Source organism: Chionomys nivalis, chromosome 9, assembly GCF_950005125.1.
Source record: "Chionomys nivalis chromosome 9, mChiNiv1.1, whole genome shotgun sequence".
NCBI lineage: Eukaryota > Metazoa > Chordata > Mammalia > Rodentia > Cricetidae > Chionomys > Chionomys nivalis.
The window spans coordinates 70,340,346-70,361,670 of record NC_080094.1 but is presented as its reverse complement, the minus strand read 5'-3'; the positions used below and the strand labels follow the sequence as shown (position 1 = coordinate 70,361,670).

The 21,325-nt window shown below is 46.4% G+C and overlaps 1 protein-coding gene across 6 annotated transcripts in view; it reads right to left on the bottom strand.

Annotated features, from left to right (window-relative positions):
• Nucleotides 1-21,325, bottom strand: part of Kiaa1549l (KIAA1549 like) — a 267,831-nt gene that overhangs the window by 29,066 nt on the left and 217,440 nt on the right. For all 6 annotated transcript variants that reach the window (XM_057780907.1, XM_057780906.1, XM_057780908.1 and 3 more), the window contains one exon: nt 15,233-15,362. In XM_057780907.1, the coding sequence (XP_057636890.1) occupies nt 15,233-15,362 (130 nt within the window). The remainder of the gene's footprint in view (nt 1-15,232; nt 15,363-21,325) is intronic.

The window sequence follows — 21,325 nt, the reverse complement described above, 5'->3', positions numbered from 1 at the left end:
CTCTGTTAATAAACATGCACTCATAAAGAATAACATTAAATAGTTTGATATCATATCATATGGAGTTTTAAGATTATAGTGAACAGCTGGGCGGTGGTAGCACACACCTTTAATTCCAACACTCGGGAGGCAGAGGCAGGAGAATATCTGTGAGTTCAAGGCCAGCCTGGACTACAAGAGCTAGTTCCGGGATAGGCTCCAAAGCTACAGAGAAATTCTGTCTCGAAAAACAAAAACGAAAACAAACAAAAAATATGTTAGAGTGAACGGCCCACTGTTTTAAATGGTCTTTTGATATCTCACTATATAAAGCAAGCTGTAAAAGATATCCTTGTGATTAAACTTTGCATATGGCCATGAATTTATCCAAAGGTTAAATTTATACAAGTGGAATTACTGGTCTAGAGAATATGCATATGTTTAAGGTTGGGGTAGTCATGGAATTTTATATGGTATATCACAACCCATAGAAGAAATTGAAACCATTCTTTCTCTCCTGATCACAGGGGACACTGGTCTTGCACTTACGGTGCCCACACAGGAGAAGCATCTACAGTTCTTATCATGTTGTTTTTTTTTCTTCCAAATTTCTTAAAGAATTTATTTACTTTATTATTTTATGTGTCTGAGTATTTTGCCTACACGTATGTGTATGTGCTGTGTTCATGCCTGGTACCTACAGAGATCAGGAGTTGGACCCACTGGGACAGGAGTTACAAACAGTTGTGAGCTACCATGTGGGTCCCCTGCAAGAGCAAAAAGTACTTACCACTGAGCCAACTCTCCAGTCCTCCATGTTGTTTCCCAAAGAGCAAGCCAGTTCCACACACCAAGGCTGCCTACACAATGGCCAAGAATCTATTTGACCTCAGTTTCTTTTGAAATCCGTGGGAACAAGCTCGAGGGATACTGTAGCTCTGCTAGGGACCCTGCAGAGTTTCTGGAAACTATTTCATAAACTTAGTCCTACTGTTTGGCTTTGGGGAACACATGTAGCCCCTAAGTCTTCAAAAATAAATTAAAAACAGTTTTTGAAAAAAATACACTAAAGATAAGACAAGTTATAGACTAGCAGGGAATATTAGGGTCTGTGTTCAAGATATACAAATAACTTCTACAAATGAATAAGAGACTTCCAATTTAAACATATGATATGCTTAATAGGTATCTCAATGAAAGGCATTATCAAAATGTCCAATGAACACATACATCATCAGAAACTGGGGAAATTATATTACTTTAAATTTAGTAGAATGAGAGAAATAAAATAGTCTAATAAAGGCAAATGCTGATGAGGCAGAGAAGTAGGATTGAATAATCATGGCTATGAGAGGGAAAAGATTTCCATGCCTTCTGAGTCTGACTGTAGTTTACGAAAGAGTCAGACCTAAATACTCACCCCCTGAGATATATGAGAACATATGCTCACGACGTAGCTAACTTCTTAGGGGACTTTTCATACTAGCTCTGAAGTGCAAACAATCCAAATATCCCACAGTAGGACGACGGATAAGCAAATAGCATTGGATTTATGTGATAGAATAGTAATAGAAAAGAACAAGATACTAACACTGCAATGATAGACAAATCTTGAGGGGAAGAAGTCAGACACAGAGTATGCACTGAAGAGTTCATGTATCCAAGTTCAGAAAGAAGGGCTATGGTGGTGGACATCAGAGAGGTGGTTGCCCCTGGAAGGAGGGTGAGGGAACTATCTTGGGTGGGTGTGTACGAGAGAGGAAGAGATTCTGTATTCTGATTGGGCTGCTGGTTGGAAAGGTATGCATATTTACCACAGATCTGAATAGTTTACTCTGAATCAGTTTCACCAGGCAAAACCAAAGTGGGTTGGGACAGCATAGCTGGTTGGAAGGGGCTCCAAGGAAGGCCTGCCCAGGGAGGTGGTATTCTGAAGACCCAAAGGCAAAGGGGTTGGCTATGAACTCATCACTGGGAGGCGTAAGAAAGAGCCCTAAAGTAGGAAAGAACTTAGAGGATGTGCAACAGAGAAAGAACCACTGTGGAATGAATTGTGACCCCCAAATTCACACCCTGCAGTGGTCTTCCCCAGGACCTCAGGATGATGTGATCCTGTTTGGAGAGTCTTTCAGAGTGGTGATCAAGGTAAAATGATGTCATTTGTGTGGGCCCTAAACCAACACTACAGATGTCCTTCCTAGGGGGACATTTGGACACGGACATCTACAGAGGGAAGACAGCATGACACCCAGCAGGACTTCCGTCTGCACACCAAGGCGACTAATCCTGCCCACACCTTGACCTAAGACTTCTGGTCCCTAGGACTCTGAGGAAGCACACTTCTATTGTTGATGCCACTTTGTGCTCTAGCAAACCAAGACGTGACCTTGTGGCTGAAGTCCCAATCGCCAAGATTGGGACTGATCTCACAAAGTCCCAAAGGCCAGGGTAAGAAGGTTGGGCTATCTTCAAAGGACAATTGCAAACACCTAGAGACTTCTAAGTAGGAGGCAAACGTGGCTGGAATTGATGGGAAATTACTTAGGAGGCTCTTGCAATAGTGCAGGCGAGGAGAGACAGCAGGAGTTTGATGAGGGTACTTATTGGCAAAGACAGCATGGGGGATTTCAAGACATATTCTGGAAAAGGAGCAACAGGACTTGATGGGTTAGGAGTGGGAGAAATGGGAGGAGAGGAACGAATCAGGCTGAGCTTTTGCCAAGAGGACTCACACTATTCATGTATTGATGTTCCCCGAGCTTCCCAAGTCTGTGTCTTCCCGTAGGTCTTTCCACTTGCTGTCTGTTGCTGGGAACGCTTTTCCCCAGGGCTAATGTGTGTGGCTCTCTGATTTGACGCCCTTGCTCGGAAGTGACTGTCCCATAGACCTTTCCCTTAGCTAAAATATTAAGGTCAGTTCCTGCTTCTTGGCTCTCCAGTGTCCCTTTGGCATCCCCTGTCCATCTTTGTGCTTTTAATTCTATTCTCCTATTGGACTGCAAGGTCCTGGATGGCAGGAACTTGCCGTGCTCCCTGTTGAGTTCCCAAATGGCACACAGTTGTAAAATCTTGGAGAACATCTGTCTGAAAGGTATTTCCACGGCTCTATAAGAACTAGGCGGCCATATTTTAATTGGAGCAAGTACTCTAGAATCCCAGTTACAGTCTCCAAAGTAGAGGAATGTCTTACAGGTCTCTCTTTCCACACTTGCCCTCACCCCAACATTGCCTTTAGAATACAAAAGTTTGAAAAGCCCCTCTGCTTGTCTGCTTGCTGTTAATCAAAGCTCCACCCTGTCAGAACAGTCTCTACATATTCCACATCCACCTGGCAAGGGCTCAGGAGCAGGCTGGAGGTGATGGTTGCTAAGATGGGCCACAGACATGACGAATAGATCTGGCTCGCTATCTCTTTCCCTTACGACTAATCACGGTCCTGGAGCTCACACAAAACAGTGCAGCCCACCTCTCCCCATTTAATGCGTACTTTGGATCTCACAGGCCCACATGCTGCCTGCCTCGCCGGAAGCAGGGATATATTTAGCAAGCTACTACTGGAAAGCAAACTCCAGGGGCTTTGTGGGATGCTGGCTCAGGAGTGGCGAGACCTTTACAGCCACTTCCTTCTGAGCCCATGTCTCGAACGGGTCTCTACCAGTAAAGCAAGACTGGCCCTTGTCAGCACAGGCTGGGGTCCAAAGAAGGACTTTGGAGACTTCTTGCGTGCAAAATTTCACATTGTATTCTAATGACCCACTGCCAACATATAGACCACAGGGTGAGAAGAAGACAGTGTGGTTTCTGTGCTCTGGGTGAGCTGAAGAGACAGGATGGAGTATCTTCACTGAGTTTTTTGTTTTTGTTTTTCAAGATGGAGTTTCTTTGTGTAACTTTGGAGCCTGTCCTGGAACTCACTCTGTAGACCAGGCTGGCTTTGAACTCACAGAGATCCACCTGCCTCTGCCTCCTGAGTGCTGGAATTAAAGGTGTGTGCCACCACCGCCCAGCTTCTTCACTGAGTTTTGATCTTCCAAAAGAGTGAGAGCTGAGACCACGTAGACAGGACTGTGAGAGACGAAGGCACCCCAAGTCTTCACTGTCGTTCTTGCTCCTAAGCAAACCTCTCTAATGTGCAGCAGGAGCCTGAGGGGGCAGGCGCCAGCGTTTCTGTCCCACAGCCCGCTGTCCTTCATGTGCGGAGGGAGTTCAGTTAAAATATCCCAGGCGCCACACTGTTTGGGAAAGTTTGACCTCAGAGGTCACCTTTGGTGGGGTGTGGCCATGTGCCGGAATGAGTGACAGGAAAAGGTCCCAGGAATCCATCACCAAACCCATCTCCAGTCCTGTCACACCCAGAGAGGTTCCCTTTGGGTAGTATTAGTCCTTTCCTTGGTGAAGCACACATTTCACTGAAGACAGGAGGCATCTCTAGGGCTGAGATGGAAAGGAGGCAGAAGACAGAGCAGCACTCACTCACTGGTGCAGTCTGAAAGCCATGGGAACCACTGTCACCTGCCACCCTCCGCCATACAGCTCTGCCAGCCTTAGCCCAGGGCCACGCGCATTCCCATTTTATACATGGGACACAAAAGCACAGACAGGTGGAGCAACTATCCACAATTCACGCACAACTAGGCTATAGTTCAGTGCCAGAATCTGTGAGCACAGTTCCTACATCGCTTGTGAACTTGAATGAGGGTAATCCATAAGCCACAGTCACCTGGTTAAAACTGTTTCAAAAGGAGTCGGTCTGAAAGCCTCATGGGAAGCTGTTTTGTTTTGTACTTTGAGATGAATCCCCTTGGCTGACCTGTGCTACAGGCCAGGGAGGTCTTCTCCTGTGAGTCAGCGCGGTTTCGTAGCTGATGGACTGTCCCCACATCTCCCTGATACCTCTATAGCCTTGCGAAAGCCAGGCAGCTGTACACAATCTCTTTGACACCACCTCTTTGAAATCCACTTCAGATGTACGTACTTCCAACTGAGCTTGGACTTCCCAAGCCCACAAGTGAGCATCTGAGGTACCACCCTGGCTCCCCACCCTGGTATCACCCCAGGCTGGCTGTATCCTGCGTGGCAACCCAAAGAGGAGAGACTAACAGGGAACAATCACACGGAGAAGTGTACTGGCCTTCCTTAGAGAGGAGCCTTCCTCAAGCAGCGGGTACTGTGACAGCCTTGGCATCTGTCCCCTCCTTCCTGTGTTCTATTTGGCTTGTGGCTGTGATAAAACACTGACCAAAAGCACGGGGAGGGAAGGATTTATCTCCTACACTTCCAGATCACAGTCCATCACTGAGGGAAGTCAGAGCAGGGCAGGAACCTGGAGGCAGGACCTGCAGCAGAGTCTGGAACAGTGCCACTTATTGGCTGGCTCAGCCTGCTTTCTTACAGAACCCAGGGCCACCTCCCACTGTGGGCAGCGCCTTCCCACATCAACCATTAACCAAGAAAATGCCCCACAGACCTGCCCACACCTATCTGATGGAAGCAATTCCTCAACTGAGGGTCTCTCTTCCCGGGTGACTTTGGTTTGTGACAAGTTGACAAACCAAACCAGCACAACCCTGGGGCTCTGGGTGGGACAAAACCTCTGTCAGGTGTTTGGCTAGGTCTGGCTGGGGTAAATCAGTTAGTGTTGGCTCTTGCTGTCGGCATGGTTGGCACAGAACTGGGCATCCACTTTATGGTGGCACAGTCAGAGTAAAAGTTATAAACTCTGTTTCATAATTGGGAAAGGACTTTTCTGCAGTCCCGGTTGATGCAAGGTGCAGTCTTGACAGCTGGGACCGATGCAGTCACTTGTTAGAGAGAAGCAAGCCCATGCCTCAGGGGACACAGCCCTGTATAATGTGGAGGGATGAACTGACATATCAATCAATCTGTCCCTTATGGACTTATGTAACCAATGCATTCCCCATTGTTTTAAAACAGTTTGAGTTGCATTGTGTTTCCTGCTGTTCTTAGCCAGAGAATCTGAACTGATAACCACCACTCACTACAGGCAGTGGTGAGCGCGCGCAAGCATGGGTTTTTACAGCTTCCATAGGGCTTGTGTGGGTCAGAGGTGTAAATGCGCCCACTTTGTGAATCTCAGCTCAGGAGTCACGTCTTCTGGTTGGCACCCTTGTTTGTTCATTTGCTCAACAAATAGAGACACTGCACCTACTGCATGCCAGCTCCTATCCTGAGTGCTGAGGTTTCAGGAATGAATAAAACATGATTTCTGCCCTTGAAGAGTCAACTGGAAAAATAATACAAATAGACCAACAAGCGGAAGCCGGGGGCGGGACTTAAGGACTGTGGGCTGAGAACTAGGCATTACTGGAACAACAACAACAACACTGTCCCCAGGGTTAGCGTCCCAAAGGAACAAAAGGAGAAAGTGAGTTGAGCACCAATACCCACGTCTCTCTGCTCTTGTCTGTGGACACAATGTGCCCAGCTGCCGCCACCTCCTGCCACCACTCCTTCACTGCTATCGTGGAGGGGACCCTCAGGGTGAGCCAGAATAAACCTTTCCTTTCTTAGGTCGCTCCTGTCAGAGCAATGAGAAAAGTACCTAACCAGGAAGATTGGTAACTAGAGTGGGCCCATTGTCGTGATAAACCTAACCATGTGGTCTTTAGACTCTGGAACTGGTTTGCATGGAGAATGTGGAAGAGTTCGCAACTTCTGACTAGAAAAGCCCTAGAATGCTGTAAGCAGAACTTAATGGGCCAGTCTGGTGGGAATGTGGAGGAATCAAATACCCAGAGGAACAAGAAATGGAGGTCATGGCTCATGCAGGTTCAAAGAGGAACAGGGAATCCACGGGGAACTGGGCTAGGGGCCGTTCGTGGCCATTCTGGCAAAAACCCTGGCTGAATTCTTCCCACGTTCTGAAAACCTGAGTGAGGCTGAACTGTTGGGTGGAGGAATCTCGAGGCAGCATGTGTCACGGCTACTGCACACTGCTTTGACGAGTCCTACAGCAAGACAACAAATGCAGCAAAACCGTATGAAAACTATGAATTTGAAGATGCAGACAAGGGGATGTGAAAGTACTCTGTTAAAGAGGTTTGTCCCATGGAAAAAGAACTCAGTGCTCCGAGGCAACGAGAAAGGTGTCCTGGGGGCAGGGTTCCCACCCAGAGCCGGTTCCAGCTCCTGAAAATGCGAATTCATTTGCAAGGAGAGAGGCTCAGCCATGCATGCTGCAGAAGTTCCCGAGTGAAGATGACTGCCCTGTGAACTGTTTATCAGTCTCAGTCACCAAAGCAGTGACCACTACAGCTGTGCTCCCATGGCCCAGGCGACCTCCTGAGCTGTCAGAAAACCACCAGCAGCATCCACGTGGTTCTGCAGGCACGAGATATGCAACGTTAAGGGAGTCACAGAGGCTTACACCAAGATCCCAGAGAGCCACTCTGTGTGTGTGTGTGTGTGTGTGTGTGTGTGTGTGAAGGTCAGTGCCCCTCAAGATCCCGAGGCTTCCGCAATGAAGTGTGAAGAGTAGGCGCACTCTAAGGATGTTGGAGAGACAGCACCATGGGATATCCAGCAAGGCAAGCGGCAGGCACAGACTTGAGTCAGCCCAGGAGAGAATGTGCCCAGGAGGCAGGACCACAAGGATAGGACTACTAAAGTTCTTTGGAGATCAGATGCCAGACACAGAGTTGCAGGATTTGATGCTTTCTCTGCTGGGCTTCCGTTTTGCCTTGGTCTGATCTGTCTTTGCTTTGCCTCCACCCCCCCTCCCTGCCCCTGTTTTGGGAGGAAATGTTTACTCTACACCAGTTATTTTTTATAGGCGCTCACAGTTAGAATGTTGCCTTGAGTCTCAGAAGACTTTGGACTTTTGAACATTGTTGAGATGGTTAAAGACCACGGGACTACTTAGGTTGGCCTAAATGCATTTTACTTTTTGGGATAAACATGACCTTATAGGGGCCAAAGGGTGACGTGTTTGTCAAGTAAACAAAAAGTAAGGCTGTCAACTTGTCTGATTTAGGCTAACTATGGAAACATAGTTCTTGGTATGTCTGTGAGGCTTTCCTGGAAAGTTTAACTGATCAAGCAAAGCGCCAGCTCTCTGCTTCCCGGCTGGGGCTGCAATGTGATCGACTGCCTCTCTCCTCTCACCGTGCCTTCTACTCCATGAGAGACTGTGTCCCTTCAGGCTGAGTCAAAGTCAAACTTCCTTCCTTAAGTTGCTTTGGATTGGTGTTTGTCATGGCAGCAGGAACTAGCTGTACCCCTCCCCCTCTTGATGATACTCAGAACATCTTCCTGAAGCATGCCTCGGGAAGGAGGTCTGATGACTGAGATTGCCTCTTCTGAGACGTGTTAGGAGAGCAGCCACATTTACCAATATTTCAAATCGACTGTTCACCTTTCAAACTGTGAGCTTGTTCACCCGCCAGGAACGCCCACCATATACGGATGCTGCTTGGCTTATGATGTGCTTAAATCTCTTTAAGACCCACTATAAGTTGATAATATACCAGCTTAAAAAGCATTTAATAAATCTGGTCTCTCAAATGTTATGGCATAGCCCAGTCTACCTTAAACATGCAGAATACTTACACTGCACTAGCATGGGCAAGACCATGCAACAGAGTATCTCACGGATATTTATTGATGGGTATTTTGTAAACACACTGACCACAAAAACACAAACGTAATAGCAACAGGGACCATTATAGAGTATGGTTTGCTCACTGCCGAGATCACATGCTCTCTAGGAGCTGGTTCACTGTGACAGCCAGTATCATTGGGCACATTAGACTACATATGAACCCGGGGAAAGAACAATACCCAAAATTTGAAAAACAAGTTCTTATGAATATGTACAGCTTTACCACTACCATGCAGGAAAAATGTCACAAGTAGAGCCCTCGGGTGTCTGTCAGGAGCCACCCACAGCTCTAGAATATGGAACTTCAGGCAAAGCATTTGAGAGAAATGTAAGGGAATTAGCTTATAATGAGGGCCTGGGAGTTAGATCCCTGCTAGACAGACAGATGGGGGAAGGGGCCACAGATACTAAAGATGGTAAACTTCCAGCTTCTTCTGCACCTTCCTACCTGGGATGAGACAAGGCCTGGTGGCTTCAGCAAGCCTGGGCATTTCTCTCCCACAAAGAGAACACAGTTGCCCGTAGATGCTGTCTACAAGTTCAAGGCCCGGCCAGGCCAGGGTTACCCAAAATTGTGGGCTTATCAGCTTCCCTGTATTTGTTTAAACTGACCAAATTAAGAGACGAGGACCTCAACTCCAGCCACCACAGACTCTTAAAATCCCCAGCCCTCAACGAGGGACTGGAGTTCAGCTTCATGGGTCCCCGCTCTTCTTGGCAGAGACCCCTTTTCTGTGTGCCTTGCTGAGTATGTGTTCCTTTTCACCACTAATAGAAGTCAGTTTTCATCTGTTGATTCTGCCTGCTATGTCTGAGTTCCTGCCTGCTACTATCTGTTGTGCTCGAGATTCTTTCCCCTGTCTTGTAATTCTTTAACTGGCAGAGAAAACACTCAACCCAGACCACAGATAACAATGGCATTTTTTTTTTGAGAGGTTAATATTCATCCTCAAAGCTGTAGGTCAGTCATTTCAGGTGCTTCCCCACTGTCAAGGCTCAGAGTTCTCTCCATTTCTGTTGTATGTAAACGCAAACTAACTTCCAGAAACACCTCAGGTGGCTTCTGGGGTAGGGAAAGTCAGTTGCTTTTGAAGGGTTTAGGCTGTGGTAGGTCAACCATGCTCTAGAGGATGACCCCACATCCATGACTTTATGAGTGGCACAAATTGGTTTGGGAGAAGAAGTTAGGTAGCATTTGGGGGTAGAGGGTAGATCTGGGAGGAGTTGGGGAAGGGTCAGAGTTTAATATGATAAACCGAGAAAGGAAGGAAGGAAGGAAGGGAGGGAGGAAGGGAGAAAGAAAGAGAGAGAGAGAGAGAGAGAGAGAGAGAGAGAGAGAGAGAGAGATACATTAGGGCTGGTAGTGTACCTCAGTGATAGAATAACTGCCTAACTAGCATGCATGAAGCCTTAAGTTACTTACCCAGTATTACGAAGCAAAGAAACAAACATTCCCCTCAAAGGGACAAAATAACCAGCTGAGGAGTGCATGTTTAACTCTGGGTATGATTGTGTTTCTAGTCCTCTAAGAGCAAAGCCTGCGCCATCTGCACACCCTGGGGTAAGCGACTGGGCTGGTATGGGAAGAAGCCATATCAGTTCTCATTCTGCCGCCCAAGAATCATGGTGGGACGTTTCTTTTATTCATGAATTGTTATTTTCTACATAATTTTCAATCAGAAAATAGTGTTTTATTTTTAAGATAGGCTTTAAAAAGATTTTTAAAAATTACGTTTTAAAAATTGTGTGTCTGTGTGTGGTATATGATGTGAGTGCAGGTTCCTTAGAGGTCAGAGAGGGTGTCCCGTGCTGTGGAGCTGGGGTCACAGGTGGTCGTAGGTCACCAGTGTAGGTGCTGGAAGCTAGCCATCCTCTGCAAAAGCCCTACATAGTCCCAACTGCCGAGCCATCTCGCCAGCTCAAAAATCAACATTTTAAGTAAAATTTATACTTATAAGTCTAGAGAGATGGTCAGCAGGTAAGAGTACTTGCTGCTCTTGCAGAAGACCGGAGTTCAGTTCCTAGTACCCACATGGATGGCTCACAATAGCCTATGACTCTAAGTCTGCTGACTCTGATACCCTCTTCTTGTTTCCATGGGTACCAGCACGCTCAAGCATGCTCACACACAAATATACATGCACACATTCAAATGAATAATCACTAAAACTAAATCATTTCAAAGGAGCTAGGCATGACCATCTGCACCTGTAACCCCAGGACAAGGGGCAGGGGTGTGGAGACCCAGGCATGAGTGAGGTTGCTGGACAGCCTACATGGCAAACAGTGAGTCCCGAGTTCAGTGAAAGAGAGACTGTCTGGGGGGAAGGGTGGGTATAGGGTGGAGAGCCGAAGACACCTGAAGTCTTACCCTGGCCTCCACACAGGTACACGTGGGTGCAAGCACCTACACACACAGGTGCGTGCACACTTGCACACACACATGCACCACACGCAACAAACATGTGCTCTCACACACACAAAGTCAAAAAGTTTTAAAATTTTAGAGGCTTTTTCCCTCTTTCTACATTAGTCTGATATTCTGTTTTCTACCTGCTATACTCATTAGGAGGAATTCAGTTCAAAGCCCAAAGTGGTTTAATTATCTAGCCTGCCTGTTAAGAGTGATTAGTTTAGGACATCTTTATTAACGTAATTCATCCTCTTATCATGAGTGTGTACTCTTCGAGAATGACTACTAATTAGGTCACAGTCACTCAGTGTCCTGGCCGATGGAGTGAAGAGGAAGTTCAGAATTGTTGCTGCAAAACATGGCAGTTCCAAACTCTCGCAAGGCTCTCTCCGCTGCAGAGCCAACGGCCCTCGCTATATGGGGGATTTTTCATTTAATATTTATTTATTTTTAGATTGTTTTCATACAATAGATATTGTTTGTGCTCTTTTTCTCCTGCAGCACCTCAAAGGTCCTCCCTACCTCCCTTTCTATCCAACTTCATTCTCTTCTCTTTTTTTTCCTCTCTTCCCCCCCCCAAAAAAACCCCACCAAGAATGAAAATCAAAACAAATAAAATCTAATACAACAAAAATTACCAAAATGAAACAAAAAGCACACATAGGAGCACATGCAGCCCATTTGTGTCACCTACTCCTGGGCATGAGACCTGCCTGAGTGTGACTGATTTCCCCAGGCCAGGCCATCGGAGAACGCTGATTTCCCCTTCCCTGGCAGGTATCAATTGCACGTAGCTTCTTGGTTAGGGTGGGACTGTGTATGCTTTCCCTTCCTAGTGCTGAGAGTTCATCTGGCTGGAACCTGTGTAGGTCTGATGCAGGCATCATTGTCTCTGTGAATTCATATGTGGATCAGTCCTGCTGTGTCTGGAAGACGCTGTTTCCTTGGAGTCATCCACCACCTCTGGCCCTTGTGATCTTCCATCTCCTCTCCTGGATAGATCCCTAAGCCTTGAGGGGAGGGGTCGATAAAGACATTCTGTTTATGCTGAGTGCTCCAAAGACTCTTTCTCTGCACATTGTCCACTCGTGGGTTTCTGTGTTAACTGCAACTTTCTGCGAGAAGTTTCTCTGATGTGGCTTAAGTGATGCTGTAATCTGCATCCTAGCCCAGCGTAGCAGCTGTTGGTCCCTAGGACAGAACAGCTCTGTGGGTCAGCGAGAGTCACAGATGACTGGAGATGACCTCGAAGGAAGGGCTGAAAGGGGCAGTGAAGAGAAACTAGGGGGGCCCTGGGTCCAAGTCAAGAGGCCAAGCCCTGAGGGGATAGAGGTGGGCTGGAAGGAGGTTAAGGGGATTTTGAAGCAACCCAGGCTGCCTTCCATCCTGTGGCTAAAATTTGCTTGTGCAGCACACTTTACCTGCCCATTTGGGTATTTATTCATTTATTTTTATATGCAGGCTTTTCCTTTGGGCTTGTAAAGTAGTCAACGTTGGGTAAAATGAAAATTAAATCGATTTCCCTGAGTTTTTTTGTTTGTTTGTTTCCACAGCATTGAGTTTCCCTAACCTAGCAGAAAGGACTAAACATTTTGGCCTGGTTTGAGATCACCAGACCCAGGCAGAATGGCACATTTCCAACCTTGTGACAGGTTTTCTTTTGCCAGGAGAGCCTTGACATTCTTGGAAATGGATGCATTGCTTATCACTACTACTCACTCCTTCCTCTTCTTTATTTTATTTTATTTTTGGTTTTTCGAGAAAGCATTTCTCTGTGGCTTTGGAGTCTGTCCTGGAACTAGCTCTTGTAAACCAGGCTGGCCTTCAACTCACAAAGATCCGCCTGCCTCTGCCTCCTGAGTGCTGGGATTAAAGGTGTGCGCCACCACGGTCCGGCTCTTCCTCTTCTTTATTTCCTGATCTTTTTATCTATATGTAAGCTCTTCTACAGAAGGATTCTCTGAGACAAGACATCTTATCTACCACAGAGGTTCAGAAATACAGGACACTGTACAGCAGGAAGGGGGTACTGGGTATTGAGAGTTCACGTTGCATGTTATCTAAGGCATGAGCCCTGGGAGGCAGACAAACCATGGATCTAGCCTGAGACCCAGTTTCCTCTTCTGTGCCAGGGGTATAATGATGGGAAACCATGAACATTAGCTATATAGCCCACATAAATTGAGCAGAATAGGACTTGGTCTGTACTGTGCAGTCGAGAAAGGCTGGCTACTTTTCATGAAAAGTGACGAGGCTCAGGAAGAGACCAGAGAGTCCTTAGTCCATATTCTAAAGTCTTAGAATTATTTCCTATGTGAGCATTGTTTTCTAAAGAAAATTTCAATGTTTTAAAAATAACATATTTCTCAAAGAAAAGTACACACATATACACACACATGAAAACATATGTACATGCTTGCACACATCTGTGAAAGAGGAACAATCTATTATTCTAGGTAGTTCACTGACCTGACCTTCTGAAGCTTAAAGTTATGCTACATGGCTACAAATGTTTTATGTTCTTTCAAGATAAGTAGGGAAACCTCTGGCCTATTTCCTCATAACTGTAAAAGTGTCCCTGTCCAACTCTTACAAGAAACCTATTAATTGTTATCTTGGATAAAGAGCCTAGCATGTCTCGGGTTTGAGAGGAAGAAAATGTCTCTTAAACTAAGAAAGTTCTATGATGCTCTTGGCCTCTTGATGGGGTGGAAGGTTGAAAACTTAAAACTTAGGCGGATTTTTCTAAAGCCAGGCTCTCATTTGCGTGTTTATTTACTAGTGTGCAGGTGCGGGAGGTAACATGTGTGTGTGGTATGTGTGGGGATGTGTATGTAGATGTGTGTTGGAATGCACATGGCATGCACACGTGTATGTATGCCTGTGGAGGCCCAAGGTTGATGTGGGGAGTTCTTCTCTGTTATTCTTCCACCTTATTCATTGAGACAGGGTCTCAGTCAAACTCAGAGCTCATTGACACGGCAAGTCTTGAGAGCCAGCTTGCTTTGGGGACCCTTTGTCTCTGCTTCACAAATCACAAGCTGCCATGTCTATCTGGCATGAACATGGCTTCTGGGCTCTGAACTTCCGTCTTCCCAGTTGGGTGGCGAGCCCTTTCTCAGGTTACTTTACCTCAGTTTTTGAGACAGGGTCTCTCATTGAATCTGAAGCTCATCTTTTCCTTTAGGCTGGCCGGCCACTGACCTTTGGGGCTGAGGTCACAGGCATCTGTAACTGTGCTTGACTTTAACACGGATTCAAATTACCTGTTCTAAATTAGACCATTTCAAAAGCCCATTTTAAGCGCTTAATCCAAACAAATCTCAAGAGGGAAAAATGTTGCCTTCAAATCAGCATGATATATTTTTTTATAAAATCAAATGTCCTGTTCAAATCACCACCTCTCAAATTGTAAGTTTCTCTAGAATTTGAACTATTACTCTTGTTATAGAAAAATTAATTCGTAATTAAAGAAATATTTAAGAGAATGGGAAAGAAGTATCTTTTTCACGAAACTGCGAATACGTGACGATTCTTTGACATTGTGGGACAGAGAAAGGAGCAGTGTGCGTCTCCACCTCAAACGTGGAACCGTTCACAAGAGCTCTTGGGTGCACCTCCAGGCTCAGGATGGCTCCATCTTGAGGATGAGGCACCGGATAGAGCCTCCATCTGGAGAAACCTGATGGGATGGAGGAGTGTTTGCAGTCTGGACACATCACTGAGCCCAGGCCTGTCACATGGAACCGGCTCTCACTGCCGGGCTTCTCATTGTTTCTATGGCTCACTGAGGAGTTATGAAACCAGGAACAGATCCACATTCTCAAAACTGTTACAGATTAAAGCAGCCAGTGTCCACACACTAATGTACCGCTACAGCTCTTACCATGCTTCTTCTAGGAAAGGGAAGGAATTAAGACCATTTACAATCTCCCTCGAATTTCAGGTCAGTAACACACTGTTTGCAGAACAGAACAATTTGAAATCACGGTCACTCTCACATGTTCCAAGTAGCTTACTTTGCAAAAGAGGAAAACAAATAACCATTGCCTCCCCTGCCACGAACACCCTCCCTTTCCCCAACATAAAACGAAAGTAAAACAAAACATTGCAGGGCATCTTGAAAGTCTCCAAACGTGGCGAACTGGAACACTCTGGGGTGCTGTAACCCTGGCTTTCTGGGGCAAGCTTGCATCCACCCCTGCCCACCAGACACTTACATCGTATCCACTGTTCCGGATGCCACGCCGGGGTCGCTCCCGTGTGACCAGAAGGTCCATCTCGGTTTCTCCTGGACTTGGGCTGTTCAGAGACTGCCGGCTTCGGTAGACAGAGTTCTTCATCTGTTGCCTGAAGGAAATCCAGCAACTGTTATGATGCAGCAAATGTCCCAACAGATGGAATTCTCCACCGATCCAAACCTACAGGCAACCGGTGGAGGCTGTGGATTGGTCTCACAATCTCAGAACTGATGGTACTCAGTCTTTGGCTGTCCCAGGGAGGGGAGAACGAGCCCCACCCCCACCCCAGAAGCTCAAGATGCTATAACTATTTGGCTGAATTATGTGTTCTTTCATATCAAATTAGGCAACGACAATCAATCGGACCAGTGCAACCTCATCTAAAATTCTGCTGATGGCAAGGCCAGGGGTTCTCTGTTGACCTTCGAGGACAGCTAGCATTGCACAACAAACTTGCCTTTGCTGGCTTTGTTGACTCAGCAGCCTCTTGTTCTGTTTTTATCTTTTAGATTTCAGCGTGAACTCCTATAATGTGTTATAAATGAAGCCTGTACAGAATGGTCCGCTTTTAATGCTATGATTGTTGATCAATTTCTTTTCTATAATTACCATGTAGATTCTCTCCTTGGCGAAGAAAATAAGACTGGAGGCAACTTGGGTCATATTCGGCTGGCCAGAAAACCAGTCACCAATATTTTAATTAAAAAAATTATTTATTTTTTTACCAAGTGCCTAGTAGGTGCTAAGTACCTGGAAACTGAGCGTCCATGATCCTGGTACTTCTACTGTTTATATTCCAATGGGGGAGACAACTGGCATGCTAAGTTCAGAGTGATTAGTGTTATTAACAAAAATAAGGAGGGCTGGGGAGGTGGCTTACTCAGTAAAGTGTTTGTCTTGCAAATATGAGGACCTGTGTTCAAGTCCCAGAATATTCAATAATAATAATGATAATAAACCAGGTGTGGTAGAGTATACTTGAAATACAGCATTGGGGAGGAAGAGCCAGGAGGATCCCTGGGGTTCCCTGGTTAGTCAGGCTAGCCTACGTGACAAGTTCCAAGACAATGAGAGACCTTGTCTCAACAAACAGTGGGTGAAGATAGAAGGATGATACCCAAAGGCGCGCGCACACACACACACACACACACGCATGCACGCACACACACACGCACGCACACACACACACACACACACACACACACGCTCGTACAAATGAAAAAAATAAGAAGCTGAGGCAGAGGGTAGCTAGAAAGGTCAGAGAAGGTCTCTTCAAGGAGGTGACCTTATCTGAGTTCTAAATAGATCCAGCCCCTGAAGTGAGCACAGAGCTCTCTAGGCTCAGGTAGCAGGAGCTTGTTCAGGGTGTCAACTCAGTTGCCCATTGCATCTCTCAGAAGCCACAAGGTTACTGCCTTGTGTTGGCACCATAGATGCATGACCCTTGAGGGTTTGAATGCAGATGGTTTATTTTCAAGGTGGTTCTAGAAACTACCAGCCAGGGAGTGGAGAGATGAGGAAGGGATATATGAAAGTCAACAGAGTAAATAAAGAGTCGACTCATAGTTAGGGTGCCTGGGGCTCAGACGCACCGGGAAAGGGTAGGGGATGGTGTTTTAATTATTACTGCTCAATGGCAAGAGATGCCTGGCATTGAAAAGACAGTTTATTCCATCCACAGAGCTCACAGGAAGATCCAGGCCTTGAGGGGAACAAGGGTGGGACACACAGGACCAGGCAGGTCGGAAGGCAGAGGGAGAGTAAGCAAAAGCCTTTAAATTGTGGCTTCTGAGAGACACAATGGGCAAGGCAGGGAAGCAGCTGCTGGATGGTTATGGAAGACTCCAGAAGCTCAAGGGTGGTCTTCGTTCATCAAGTGCTTGGCTCTTGGCTCTTGACTGGGGAGGGTGGATCCTGGCCTAGCACGAGAGCCCCGGGAACCATCTAAAGGAGGTGGTTGAGGTGTGAGGTGGTTGAGGTGTGAGGTGGTTGAGGTGTGAGGTGGTTGAGGTGTGGGTTTCCGACTGGAAGACACACTTGCAGGTGCCTTTTGTCACTAGGCACTGGGCAATCCTAGGCGAGGTGATTTCTCCCCTGCTCCCTGTATAAGCATCAAGCACAGAAACCAGAAACTATGGCTAGTACCACAGTGTTACTGACACCCCAGAATCCCTTGCCAGGGCACTGACCTATCGGTTCTAGTCTGGTATCGGCTGAGGATACACCACAGAACATTAGTTACACAACATTTTTGACTTCTGAAAGAAATCTCAGAAGAGGGGGTTACAAAGGCTGCAGACAATCAGCGTAAAGGTGGCCGAGCACATAAATCCGGCCACAGACAGCATGTGCCTCAGCCAGGCTGTCCGCTTTATGTCTCCACAAGAGAGCACAATGTAAAATTTTAACTAACTGTAGGGGGAAAAGGGACTTCGAAAAGTATTTTGAAAGATTTAGTGATCAGTTAACATTAGAATCTCAATTTTGCTTCTTTTTGCTGTTTCTTGGCTCTGAAGTTAACGATGCCCCTGCACACCAGACAATGATTGCTTCGCGGTGCCCTGTTCTAGCTGGTGGCTCACGGCAGAGTCTCTGAGGGTTGTGCTGTGAATAGCAATTAGCAGGCAGCTCCAACCTGTGACAACGGATAAACAGCACGAGGCCATCTGGAGCCACACCCCCGAGCCACAGCTCTAAGTTCCGTCCTTTTCTGTTAGGCTGTTCTGCCAGCTCATATCTTTCCGCTCTCTCTCTCCTGCCCCTCTAGCTCATGGCTGTCTTTTTTCCTTAAGTAGTGAACACTTGAATGATTTTTCAGACCATTCCTAGTGCTATAGAGACAATGAATCACTTCTTCAAGGGACACCTGCTGAGAGATAACTACAGAGAGAGAGAGAGAGAGAGAGAGAGAGAGAGAGAGAGAGCAGCAGCAGCAGCAGCGGCAGTGACAGTCCACCATGGAACCTTAGGCAGCTGGCCTGAACTTATGTTAAAGAGTCTAGACATAGCTCCCAGGGAAAAGCTTTGAAAAAAAATTCTTTGAAAGTGTTGTCTGTCTCTCCAGTGACTCTCAAGCAAGGAAGCCATGAAGAAGAGCCCCACCTTGGTCCATCAGAGAGCCCTGAAGCAGAGTCCTCAAAAGCAAAGTGCAAAATAAAGTTGCTACCAGCCTCCTTGTCAAGCCCATGTTTTCTTTCCCTCCTCCAACAGCTACTGACATGGTGACATGAGCATCGTGAACCCTGTCACGCTGTGATTTTATGTCCTCGGTTTGTCATACCAGTCAGCCAAGCCTGGCAAATGGGGCCCTGGCTTAGATCGCCCCCTTTCCTCTCTACTGAACATCCATTATGTTGGTTCAGTTTATTCCCAGTTCCCAACTTGGTTTTCTTGTTTTCACGCAATCCTGTTGAAATGGTTTTGTTGTAAAATTTCTTTTCTACTTTTAAAGCAAATACCCATTCAGGTCAGGGTCTGCTCTGTTGTTTCTGGTGTATGGCGCATGCACCTGCCGTGGCTTCATGGTAGCTGGAGTAGCATGCCCAAAGCCAGGGGATCATCAAGGAGAATGCACCCTGGGAAGAGGCAGTCTCAAATTAGGAAAGTGCTGCAGACAGGCAAGAAAGGAAGAGAAATGGGCATAACAAGCTTTGCTACGCTTCCCCTTGTTGCCCACTAGGGGAGGTCACTGCCTAGTCAGCCACAGAGCTTGGAGACAGCTGTCATGCTTTGAATGTTTGCCTTTTCTAAAATTCATGTTAAAATCTGGTTGCTCCTGGAAGCTCATTCCTATGGTTAACTTTCATAGAGCTGGAAGGTTCTACAGACACTGGGGGAGGGGTCACCATCAGTCTTACCCGGCTGGGAACACTCAAGGTACAATAATGACTGACCTGTCAAGATATATGTACTGGCACAATTGTGGCAAAAATGGCGTGAGAGGAACCAAACACACACACACACACACACACACACACACACACACACTCACATATTGGATTTAAAGCTTATTACATAAGATGGGCCCCAGGTCTGGTGTCTTTAACTATGCCAAAAATCTGTGGCTGCCTAGTCCCAGCTCCTACAGGGAGAACCTAGAATCATTATTCTGCTAAATGGACATAGTAATAAATTAATCCCTGAGTTATTTTTAAAAACTATCTTCACTTATTCTCATTTTATGTGTACGAGTGTTCTGCTTTGTGTGTGTGCGTCACATTCATGCCTGGTGCCCACAGAGGCCAGAGGGCATTAGAAGCCTTGAATCTGGGGTTACAGATGAAGGTGAATGGCTGTATGAGTACTGTGACCCACACTCAGGTGCCCTGAGAGAACAGCGAGGGCTCTCAACTACTAAGCTTTCTCTCCATTCCGGGTTCACGAGCTCTTATTTTCAGACTCACAGATTAGCACATCACCCAGACCTCCTCCAAGAAGCTTCTCTTCAAAGACCAGCAACTAGTCAGCATGGAGAGAAAAGAGACTGCGGAGTGCTCATCTCTAAACAGGGCATCTACAGCACACCAAGTTCCCTCACTGAGTAAGAGGAGGTGGGAAGATGCTAAGAGCCAGAGGTAGCAGGTATCTGTAGCAAAGTGATGTTTGCTAGATGTGACAGTGCAGTCACACACACGAACTCACAAACACCGTGCCTGTATGCATAAGACCTGTACTGGATCAAGCCAGCCCAAATCCCAGAATGGGAGAGGCTCATGAAGTCCCACCCTGGCTAATGGGAGAGGGAGAGTCACTTCTCTTCAGGGATGCAGGCTACCCATGCTCCCATGGATGGTTCCACGCCCATACAGATACAGGTTACACTAAATGGACTTAGAAGATACTATAAAAAAGAAAGAAAGAAAGAAAAAGAGAGCACAGAAGTTCAAATGAAAAGGTGGGATAATAATGAGTTGGAGAAAAAGAAATGGATGGTGGTTTGGATCCAATAGTACTATATGCATGTATGAATAAGAAATAAAATATTTAATTAAAATTTATTGCTGTTTTATCAGTGTTAGGAGGCAGAACCTTTGGCCAGAGATAGGGTCACAGAGTCTCATGGGGCACATCAATGATGTGGTTTGAATGAGAATGGTTCTCATAAGCTCATACATTTGATTGTTTGATCTCAGTAGGTGAAACTGTTGGGGAAGGATAAGGGGGCGTGGCCTTTTGGAATGGGTGTGGCCTTGTTGGAGTGGGTGTGGCCTTGTTGGAGGCAGTGTGTTACTAGGAGTGGACTTTGAGGTTTCAAAAGCCCATGCCAGGCCCAGGCTCTCTCTTCTTGTTTGCTTGTTGTTGACAGATCTGATGTAAAGCACCACAGCTACTGTTCCAACACCATGCCTGCCTGCTTCCTGCCATGATGATCATGGACTAGCTCTCTAAAACTATAAGCAAGTCCCCAACTACATGCTTCTTTTTAGAAATGTTGCCTTGGTCATGGTGTCTCGTCCCAGCAATAGAACAGTGACTAACACAAAGAGCACTGTGGAAGAGTGAGTTCAGCCCACATCTTCCTCCTTGCCCTTCCATCCTCCACCGTGTGCTAACACAGCAGGAGCGCCTTTACCAGATTCTGGCACCTTGGTCTTGAACTTCCTAGCCAGCAGAATTGTTAGAAAGTGAACTTCAGCTGATTACAAATTGCCAGATCTCAGGTATTTTGTTACAGAAGTGAAGAACAGGTAGAGAGACAGCAATTCAATCCACTTGGCCTAGCTCGACCTCAGTGGGCCTGGGCCCATTAAAGCTACAGCAGCTCACACTGAATGCCCCTCAGGTTTGTGGTCACACTTTTTGGGTGTTTTTCTTTTTCTTTCCTCAGAGCTTAAGTTCCATCAAGCGTCCATCACATTGACTACTGTCTGATAATCAACAGCTGACAATAAGTGTCAAATAACTAAACAGATCTATGAATGAATGAGTCGGGCTGGCACGGAGTACTGGGCCTCACTGTGATAGGCACTTACTAAAGCTGAATGGAAAGGTAAGGCATGAAATTTGCCTTCCTGTGCAGGAACCACTCGCACAATCGAACAATGCAATGCCCCTTGATCTGGAATCGCATAA